Genomic DNA, 10,625 nt, shown 5'->3' on the forward strand with positions numbered 1-10,625 from the left:
GTCTTCTCGTGACGTGTTGTAAAGTGCGCATGTGGATGATAGTATAATGTTCTGCATTTTAAAATCTATTTGTAATCCTGTTAATAATCCCAATTTTTGCTAAAAGTATCTGTAATCTAATTACGTCTTTTTTTTTTTTTTTGTAACTGTACCGGAATACAGTTACCCTTTTTTTTGTATCCTAATTGCATAACGCCGTTCCATGTATTCCGTTACTCTACAATCCTGGCGGTAACCTAGTGCAAATATGAGCAGGCTTTGTAATCTCAGCCTTTTGGGTCGGGTTTTGTCCTCAATTCAACTTCTGTGCTTACTGCAGCATGAAACCACAGTACACATTGATTAGGAGGTGATGATTTGGTGCTCCCTTGCAGGATATTTGCATGCAAGATCAATGCTCCAACTCTGGCAGAGGATAACTTTCCACTGCTAATGAGGTGTCTGTGCAAGCAGCTATGCGTACCTAGTTTATTCATGTTTAACCTGGGAATGGCTACTTGTAAAAGGCCTGGATCCAGAGATCTGTACAAAAAGATTACAATCATTAAAAATCAGCTGTACCTGAAATGCCTTCAAATGAAAAGAACATGATGCAGTGCCCCAAACAAGCAGTGATGTGTAGTCTTAAGTAGAGAAAACATCTGGGGTGTGTGTGTGTGGGGGGGGGGGGGTCTACTATACCTTCATTTCTGATGAATATCTGCCATGCAGGAAAGGATGTCCACTGAATACTCATGAGAAGTTATTAACATTTTGCTATAGCAAAACTAACTCTGTATCTCGAGGTCCTATAGTACATATCAGAAGTATCAACGTGAGAGGAGTGGAACAGAAGGCAGAGATAAGTCAAGCGACAGGTGGCTTGTACGTGTAAACATAACAGCCCGTCCATGATTGTGAGAGGCCGACTAGTTTGCATGGAGTGCATAGATCCAACTTACCCCTTCGCAACATGAGTGGACACTGATAAACTGATAACAAGACAAGACCCAACAAAGTTTGCTCAGAATTCACCATTTACTGAGATCTCTTGTGTGGGTTTGGAGAGTTGATGGTGAGTCCATTTCTAGTGCTGGCATATTAATCATTAGTTAGGAGTTTTTAAGACAACTTCAATTTCTGACACACCCTTTCCTCGAGCTTCACACTGACAGTTTTTTTTTCCTCTTTAGGCAACATATCACAACATCATTTGTCTAGTTACCAACAATTTCAGTAAAACCAACTCTTTATAAAACAAACGTGAAAAAAAAAAAGAAAAAAAAAGAATAAAACTCCCTTTAATATGCACTGGATCAGTTTTCAAGTAACTTCCTTTTCTAACGTATGTTGGTAACAAAACAATACTGTATACAAACACAAAAATGCTACATTAATGTAAACAAGATATAAAAATGATTCTCATGGTAATAAAACTGGTATATTTGCTTTTCGAATTCCTTTTTTTTTCTGATGTAGTTTCTTAATCCATTTTTGTTAACCGACCTCCATCAAGTTGACAAACACAATTGACTTCAAACAAATATGGCAACATAACATTCAAACACTTACGTCCATTAAATGAGATTAGTGGTTTTGGTGTTGGTGATGACGGAGACATGAGATGTCGGCTCTGTTTGACAGACATGCATTTTTGCCACTGCAATTCAATGATTTTTCCCTTGCACATTTTCAAGTTCACCTTTGGGTTTTCCTCCATTTGAACTCGAGGCTCGAGTAGGGGTGTATACCACTGTTGTTCCACTGCAAGTATGTTTTTTGCGGCAAACGGTCACAAGATTTGACCTGTCTCTTCTCGTGTGCTGCATCTTCCTTTTTTTGTCCTCAGAGTGCTATTTTAAGAGTGTTGGGGTATTTTATTTAAGAAAACAAAAAAAAACATCCAAAACAAAAATAAAATATAAATGAGCGCATGGACAGACACCAAAAAAGAAAGAAAGAAGGGTCGCTGATAATAACAGGATTCTTGAAGCCGAGACACACTTTCAAGGCATTAGTGAGAAGGTGCTGGCGTCAAAAGTAAAACATGTCTGGAGACAAGGAAAGAGAGGAGGAGGGCATGTTGTGTGGGAGATAGGGCAGGGGCAATGGAGTCACTTGTTTTTTTTTTTTTCTTGTTTTTTCTTTTCTTTTCTTCAAATGTCATTCTGCACAGTTTCCCATCCATCCCTTGTACCTGACAAAGAGGTTGCAGAGTCGCTGGGTGAAAGTACGACAGTCTCGGCTTTTTTGCGGTGAGGTGGGGTGGAGTTGAAGCTTTGCTATTAAGAGTCAGTCCAGCGGTCAACTAACCCTCACCGGTTTTCCCTTGTGGTGTTTTCAAGAAGGGGTGGGGGTTGTGGCGGTAACAGCCTTGCTCCTGTGTCTATGTGCTATATGCCTCTAGGAGACCGAAATGAACGGGGTTCGGGGGCGAGATGCGAGAGAAAGACGCAGAGATGTATAAACACAGAGCAGAGATACAGAGAGAGAGAGAGAGAGAGAAAGACACAGAGAAAGGGAGAAGAGAGAGGGATAGAGAGAGAAAGACACAGAGAAGGGGAGAAGAGAGAGGGATAGAGAGAGAGGGATAGAGAGAGAGAGTGAGAGAGAGAGAGTGGAGGTCTACAAAAGTACTGTAAGTAAGTCAACTGCAGGTCTGTGGGTGGGTGGGTGTAGTGTTGGAGGGAAGGAAGGACGTCTTAGGAGAGGATGTTGGACATGAACTCGTAGAACCGTTTGGAGTACTGTTCCGGGTTCACGGTGGAGATCTCAGCGCCAGCCTGCGGGAGACGGAGATTTACAGCTCAGTGGTGTGGCACGACAGGAGAGGTCAGGTGAGGGTAGCTGGTGAATCACGGTGCCACTAATGCCAGTGTCAGGTTTGAGAGCTCTCCAGAGAGCACAGAACAGATGGACTGTATGCCTTCACTCTTAACACATATATAGAAACACTATAGACAGGAACTGTAGACTCCAAAACACTATAGATTGGTCACAAGCACCACGCTACCATATTCATAACTTCCTACTTTGTTGGGCCAGCCCTATCCCACAGGCGCCTAATATTATGGGCATTATCAAGCCATTCAATAGTCTGATTAGTGCTTAGATGTTGTTGACATTTGAGCTCAACAGCCAATCGAATTACAGCCATCCCTTCCATGCTCCTGAAGGAGATACTGGATAAGCATCGCATCTTTAATCTAATTTCATCAAATTGAATCGATTTCCAAACAAAATGACTCATTGTAGGCCCAATCTGTTGAATTACTTCTTCATACATCTTTGACATGTATCAACGCATTGTTGGCCATCAATCTGTCCATTCTAGACTGCTCTATGAATATGTTCTTCCTCCAGGTCCTTTTTGATTGGGTGTAGACCTTCACTTTGCAAGCAAATCATGTGAACGTAATCACATAAAACTTGAATGAGTAATCAGGCTATCAACTGGTATTTCACAGTGTTTTTATGGCTCTTTGCTATTCATGTTCTTTCTCAGTCATGGGTAACTTTTCCCTTGCTAACCTGCCAAGAGTCCAAGTATGCGTGCGGTGGCTATGACTATCTCAGCAAAGCCCCTTCAAACTGGCTTTGTAAAGTAATGGGGAGAGATTTGTTGGCAATCTGTGCTACTGTCAGCAGTTATTGTATTAGTTTGCAATTGACATTCACTAATGAACTAATGAACGGGCCAGTGCTGGACTCCCCTAAAGGGCCACTTCTGGACTCCCTTAAGGGCAACCGTGGACTCCTTTTTCACTCTCTGTGTTGGTTAATCTACTGCAGTTGCCCACGGAAATCTCTCTGGGTTATGAATGCGGCACGGTGCGGTGCAACTCACCCCATGTTTCACAGTTTTGGCAGCATGTGCAGCTTTCTTCTTCGCATCATAGTGGGTGAGGATGTCAATGATGGCCATGAAGTACACTTCTTTCTTCACGACACCTGGCACGAGAGAGAGGAGAAACCGAAGTATGTACTTTTGGACAGGTGCTATACCAAAAAAAGCCACTCCATGTCAGTCATTCCAAATCAACCCCAAAAGCATAAATGCCACATATTTTGGACAGGTGTAATCTTTATATTTTATATTTACAGTACAGACCAACCTAAACAAAAATATGTCCAGAAAGCAAACAAGAGAGAGAGAAAGAGAGAGAGAGAGAGAGAGAGAGAGAGAGAGAGAGAGAGAGAGTGTGTGAGTGAGTGAGTGAGTGAGTGAGTGTGTGAGTGTGTGAGTGTGTGAGTGTGTGAGTGAGTGTGTGAGTGAGTGTGTGAGTGTGTGAGTGAGTTTATGCCCCTGTGAACACCTGCCTGCAGCCCGCCTGTCCCCTATTCTCTGCTCACCATCGTGACTCCTGATGGCGTACACGTCCACTGACGGGTCGAACTCGCCGGGCCCGAAGAAGCCGGCAAAGTTGAGCAGGTTGCCGGGGCTGTCGGGCGGGGTGCCGAACGAGCCGGTCATGGGCCCGCCGTCGGCATCGTAGTCATCGTCGTCACCAGTGCCCTCCACGTCCATCTCCTCCTGCTCGGCCCGGTCCACATCATGGATGCCCACCAGCAGGCTGTAGTCCATGATCTTCAACGTGGCTAGGAACTAGGAAGAGAGAGAGAGAGAGAGAGAGAGAGAGAGAGAGAGAGAGAGAGAGAGAGAGAGAGAGAGAGAGAGAGAGAGAGAGAGAGAGAGAAGAGTAGTGGGTCAGGATACACAGTGAGAAGAACACAAAGATGTAGAGGGTATGAATATGCTTGACTTAAATGAAAGGGAGAAAATAAGTCAGTACACAGAAGAACAAGGAGTAGGAGGAAGAAGAGGAGGAGGAGGAGAAGGGTGCAGAGGTGTATGAATATGCTTGTTTTTTAAACATGAAAGAGAGAAAAACAGAGTCAAAGATGCAGAGAGAGATGGAGGAGGAATATGAGTATGAGGGCTGACTAGTGCTTGGAGCTACCTCTACGTCACGTTTTAACTTGTCTAGGAATAACTTCTTGTTGTCATCTCCAATCTGGAGCTTCTGGCCTTCGTTCAGAAAGTCGTTGTCTTTGAAAGTTGGAAGGTCCTTTGCCTGAGAAGAAATCAGTTCAATGAATTCAGTGAAATCAATTCAGATACTTTATGTCTATTTAAGTATCATATCTCAAATTTTTAGGTAAAGATATAGTAAGATAATTATTAGTCTTCACGTGAAAGGTGAGACACAATCAGTGTTTTTAGTGCTGTTTTCTGCTTATACAACTCATCGATAGGATTTTCAGTTTGACCAATTTTGCCTGACAGTTGTTGTGCATGTTCTGGTATGTAGGGTTGCTGGAGTAAAAGCTTACTTTTTCCTTGTCGCTGGCTTCCCTGGACACTGTAGACCCCTAAAACATACGAGGGGTTGAGGACACAATTCAGCGGACAGGCACGTATCTCTAATAATATAGCGACAAAGTATCAGGATAGCAAAATGCATGCATCGCAACACCAACACCTACAAGAGCATCTCGTCCTACAAAGTCAGTGGTAACCATTAAATGATCTCCAACTACCCCACTGTCTATAAATGAACTCCTGAATGTCTCTTACTCATTTGACACAACTAGCCCAAGCTGTGGACTGTCTGGAGAGGGCTGCGGACAAAACTACAAGTACTGCTTGATCTTCAGTGAAGGTAATGAAATGTTCTCTCGTAGAAAGGATTTGAGGTGAATAAAATCACAAGCCAACGCCAACGCAAACAATGTACTCTCTGAAGCATTTGACAGCAATATGATGTATTGTTTAACCCCCCCCCCCCCCAAAAAAAAAAAAATTATTAGAGAAAGATGCTAGCCTCTAGGGTCACACAAACTCATTACTGCTTAGACATAAAATGGGTCTTGGTGGAGTCGATCACTCGACTCCACCACGTGGCGAAACCCTGAATGAGTGCCGAGTGCACCCGCCACCCAGAGCCTCTTCCCTCATCTGATTGGCTGACAGTGAGCATCTAAGGCTGAGAATGTCATCCTCTCTGAGACCACACTGTCCCATCTTGCTACCCGTGTGAAGGGACACTAACACAAACTCGCCTTAGGTGTCAGCCATGAAACACAACAGTACTTTCAAAGGCTGAGGGGCTGAGGTTAGAGAGACTGAATGCTTGAGAGTAGCAACGATGATTAGTTTTAGCACTGGCAGACTAGTTATCATCGGTAGAAAATCGAAGAAATCAAATAACATGTAGTAGATGACTACTTCACTACACATATGGATGAAACGCTACATTTGTGTGACACCAATTCTGAGGCATTAAGTGTAGGTACACACGTAATTGTGAAGTGTATTGGCCCGTGTCGGCCCCATGTGGTGTTGTCGGCGGCTGGGCTTTCGACGTACCTTCAGGTCGTATTTGCGATGCACGGTGAGCCGGTGGCTAAAGACGTTGCGTGTCACCACCATGTACGTCTCGACGCCGTCGACCGTTAGCCGGTACATCCCTAAGAACTGTGGGAGCAGCGTGCTGCCGTGGCACTCCACGATAAACTGTGAGCATCCAGAAGAGACGAGAACCAGTGAGGAAACCACACATATTGACACGCATGTTGCCTGAATTATTGACATATTCATAATTTAAATATAATTAGATATAATTATAATTATATTGTCGCATACACGGCTCAGAAAGAAATGCTGAATGCACACAACCCATCTGAATAACGTGTTTGAAGGGAGGTGCCTGAATTATTTAGATATTGATTATATAAACGTTATTATAAATGCCTATTGTAAATATATCTTCCATTTGCAGTAATGAGCATCGTTTTTCTCTTCCTAGAGTCTCTCCTATAAGAGCAATTGATGGGCTACTAAGCAGAGGCAGTCATCGATTGTCTCTCACCTGGTGGTACTTCTTAAGTATGTTGTGCATCTCGGCAATGTCCTCGCTGGAGACAGTCTTGATGACAAAGTGGCGGTCGTACGTGGACAGGAAGCGGTTTCCGAAGCGGCCCTGTGAGTCGCTGTTGAGGGGAGCACTCCTCGTCAACGAGTTCTGCACCAAACAGAGACAGAGAGGGAAATTAGAGGCAGGCGGCAGTCGAGGGAGAAAAAGGAAGGAAGAAGGAAGGACAGGAGAGGGAAGATGAAGAAGTGAGAGGATGGATGGATGGATGACAAGATGAATAACTGATGTAAAATGAGGCAGAGCCAGAGGTGAGGAGCTTAATCACTGCTGCACTCTACTTTGTTGAGGTAATAAATCACTGGTAAAAAAAAGAAGCCTGGCCAAGATCCAGTAGAGTGAATGGTGGCTTGATTACTATTCCTGAAAGGCCCTCGAGATCATACCCAATGCGTCTCACAAAAAGATCAGACACATCATCTCATCTCACCTGGTAGTCTTGGTCATCGATGCCGAAGCGTTCCCTCAGGTTACGGAACACCATGGGGCAGTATTCCTTGAACTTGAAGCGGCTAGGCAGGTTTTCCCTGCAGGAGAAGGAAATGTGGCGAAGATACAGAGATGTTAAGATCCATGCCGTTTCTTTAGACGGGGTTCTTATGGTCCAGAGGACATGTTTACATAAGTGTACATGTGAGTGACTGGTGTCGTACGACATACTTGTTAAATAGATGGTTGTCCACTTTGATCTTACTGTAGGCTTTAAAATCGTCAGGCATTAGCATGACTGGGACAGGCACGTTACTCAGCTCGTTGATCTGCAACACAGGCGCAGAGATGGAGAAATGGGTGAATTGATTCAGTGGATAATACAGACACACACACACACAAACTTTCAATGGTTGACTGCATCTAGGCACATTGTGCTCAGTGTGAACCTGACTACAATGAAGCCAGGTCCATTTTTAGAAGCCGTTATTTTCCTAACCAGTCATTACATTTGCGATAAAAACTCGAACTGTGTTTGCTAGGAGAGTGGGCAGAGATTGAGGGAAGAATAAATAAACATGAGAAAGACCCAATGTATGACCTGTGTATCAGCTCCAGCTTAGAGGAAAGCATAGCTACAAAAAGATCCACTTCAAACAGAGATGTTAGTAACACCGGCCCAAGCTTGACTCTAGTACCACACCTCACACAACTGGCACAACATATCCCTCCCCACTGATGAGTTTGAGACAGTATAGAAACCCACACGGAAAAAATAAAATCTTCAAATACAAATGCTTCCTACCCTTTGCAAGCTTCAAGATGCCTTTTTTTGACAAAGTTATTTAGAGGGTGATCAACGACAGCGTGACAGCACCGGGCTCAGCTTTTCCTGTTTGATTTTAAATGCCTGAGCTGAGGCAGAGTGGCAGACAGTGGCAACAATAATTATTGAAGCCATTATTTAGGCTCCAGCTGAGCAGGCTGTCTGATCTACGCAACTCAAATGGAGAAGTGCTGAGGCGCCCCTTCATCTGGCTCCATTCGATTTATGAAGCAGGTCAGAACAAGAGTCTGTTCAGGATTTTAGCACAACTCTTCCTTGTTGTAGCATCATGTTGTGGATGTTATCAAGGAAATAGGCTATTCATAGGCAATGCTTTCTAAATAATTGGCCTACTTCTAATTCTGTCCATTTTGCTTCTAGGGGGACATTGGAAAGAAGATGTCTGATCATTTTAATATAGTCCTATCCAATTCCTGGAACAAGAGGAAGAAGAATGCTTATGTGATTTTAATATATTTTGTTAATGACATAGCATTTAAAGAGATGGAACCAGCTCATTCATTTTATGGGTTTCCTGACAGATAATTAGCGAGACACTCAGGGGCAAAAAAACACTTCTAAAGTGAGCGGTCTCATTATTAGGTGAATGGTGATGCCCTCAGGTCCTGTCAGTTATTAATCCTATCTAGTCAGTAAAACAGTAAAACTGCCTAATTGTAGACATGACAGGGTGTTGGTGTCTCTCTCATATGACTCATTGACTTTTGCCTGCAGAACCATCTAACATTTTGACAGCAAGGTTTGTTAAGTGCCAATCAGAGCATTGTGTATTCAAAAGTAGTTTAGCATTCCAGGCGCTGGTTGTAGTGCCTGGCCAACCCGGTTGTGCAACTATTATCAGAGTTAGACCAGGAGGGAGTACACTGCTTGAGTCGTGCATGGGGTACTAAATGTTTAGTCTAGGCTCCCACCGCTACACCGAGCGCTTTCTATGCGGTCCCGTATAACGAGCAGTCTGCAATCACTAAATAAATACACATCTTGCACACCTAATGTTGCTGGTGTAGTTTTACATACGCTCGAATTTACTATAATTTAATGAATTAATTACGTAGAATAACGTATTGCAAACAGCCGAAAACAGCGCTCAAATCAGTGCAGAGCATTATCAACAGTAGACAATAAACAAATCGAGTCACACCCCTTCCAACACAACCCAGGACGCATGAGACACACCACTACTTCTGATGTATCCGGAGACCGTAGCAATGAAATGCCAGGCGTTAAGTCGTGCAAGTTGCGCTTGCAAGACATTTCCAATGCCCTTGACAACCAAGAGTATTTATATATCCGTCCAGGCTGACACCTAAGCCGCTAGCTTCTTATTCGAGCTCTTATTCGGCTGTTTCGAAGCACTGACATGTAACTTGTGTGTGCTATTAGTTCAGAAGTGATGGCTCAGTTCAAAGACACTGACTTCAACGTGAGCTAGTGTAAGCACACATATCGAACCTCAAAAGTTTCTCAACACAGTAGCTATATAATGTAATAACAGAATTACGTTTCATATATGCTGTTAAAATATCCATATTACGGCTAATGTTTGCAATTTCAACACAATATATTCATCAGTAACATTAGCTTACAGTTAGCTGCCAACTAGTATCTAGCTGTCTAGTCCCTGACTAGCAAACGTTAGCAAGAATGAATGTAGGAATGAAAGATGCAAGTTAGCTGTCGTTATTTACCGTATGGTTGACACCCCACATTAGAACGCTGAGAATAGGCTCGCTTGCACGAAACAGTTTTACTTTCTGTCCAATAAAATGTTTCTTTTTCGTCTTCGTTTTGCTGGCGCTCACCGGCCCTGTGCTTGTACAATTGGATGACATGTCTCTTCAAGTGAATATTAGGCAACGCAGACAGCACGGAAGCTAGCAGGCTAGCCAGCTAATCTGTAGGTACACGAAATGGACAGCAAAATTGAAGATGACAGGTACTTGGCTATCTATAAGTGCATTTTCGGATATGCAAGTTGTCCCAACAGCAATTTCCTGGAGAAATAGAGGGTTTCTGAAGAAAATAAACGGGATTGCATTTTGCGCCGTCACCACCCTTTCTCTGCTGCAGGCCACGGATCAGTCCGGAGCGGCGCACAGACCAGCTGGCATAGATAGCTAGCGTAGCTAGCTAGCCGGCCATCTAACCAACGTTACAGGCAGGCTTGACTTCAGCCACGGTTGAGTCTTCGCACGCAAATAAGCCACCGTAGAACAAAACACCTATTCTCCGGTGCAGTCCCAAACAAAACAAAAAAGAAAATGTTTTATTATAAGTTTAATAATCTCATTTTGATGAGCTTCATATAGTTGTCACCAGCTCCGGGATCTCCCCAAGATGGCGTCTACGGTACATTCTGCGCTGAAGCGCACCTACAACTGGTGGACAGTAGAACTGCCGTGTCTGTTGCTCGTTGCGTGCATTATTCACACCCG

The 10,625-nt window shown here is 43.6% G+C and overlaps 1 protein-coding gene across 2 annotated transcripts; it reads right to left on the reverse strand.

Moving 5' to 3' along the window:
- Positions 1–998: 998 nt before the first annotated feature.
- LOC105911245 (phosphatidylinositol 5-phosphate 4-kinase type-2 beta) lies at positions 999–10,586 on the reverse strand. Of its 2 annotated transcripts, none has more exons than XM_031561841.2 (10): positions 9,879–10,586; positions 7,575–7,672; positions 7,345–7,441; positions 6,852–7,004; positions 6,350–6,496; positions 5,314–5,352; positions 4,941–5,054; positions 4,300–4,585; positions 3,827–3,930; positions 999–2,762 (listed from the first exon to the last, which is right to left on the reverse strand). In XM_031561841.2, exons 1-10 carry the CDS (start codon positions 10,020–10,022, stop codon positions 2,682–2,684), a joined length of 1,263 nt encoding a protein of 420 aa, XP_031417701.1. In that variant the 5' UTR covers positions 10,023–10,586; the 3' UTR covers positions 999–2,681. The 2 variants fall into 2 exon arrangements, with proteins under 2 accessions (XP_031417701.1, XP_012695484.1); XM_012840030.3 differs by having other exon boundaries at positions 4,333–4,585; positions 9,879–10,580.
- Between the last annotated feature and the right edge of the window lie 39 nt (positions 10,587–10,625).

This window comes from Clupea harengus, chromosome 24 (assembly GCF_900700415.2).
Source record: "Clupea harengus chromosome 24, Ch_v2.0.2, whole genome shotgun sequence".
NCBI classification, from domain to species: Eukaryota; Metazoa; Chordata; class Actinopteri; order Clupeiformes; family Clupeidae; genus Clupea; species Clupea harengus.

Bases quoted from the DNA above. Each gene is read 5' to 3' on its own strand.
- LOC105911245 (XM_031561841.2), bottom strand. From the start codon at position 10,022: ATGTCATCCAATTGTACAAGCACAGGGCCGGTGAGCGCCAGCAAAACG. The intron at 5,055-5,313 runs GTAAGCTTTTAC...ATTTCTTCTCAG, and splicing joins AAGCCAGCGACAAGGAAAAA to GCAAAGGACCTTCCAACTTT. The intron at 2,763-3,826 runs GTGAGTTGCACC...CGTCTCCCGCAG, and splicing joins CCAAAACTGTGAAACATGGG to GCTGGCGCTGAGATCTCCAC.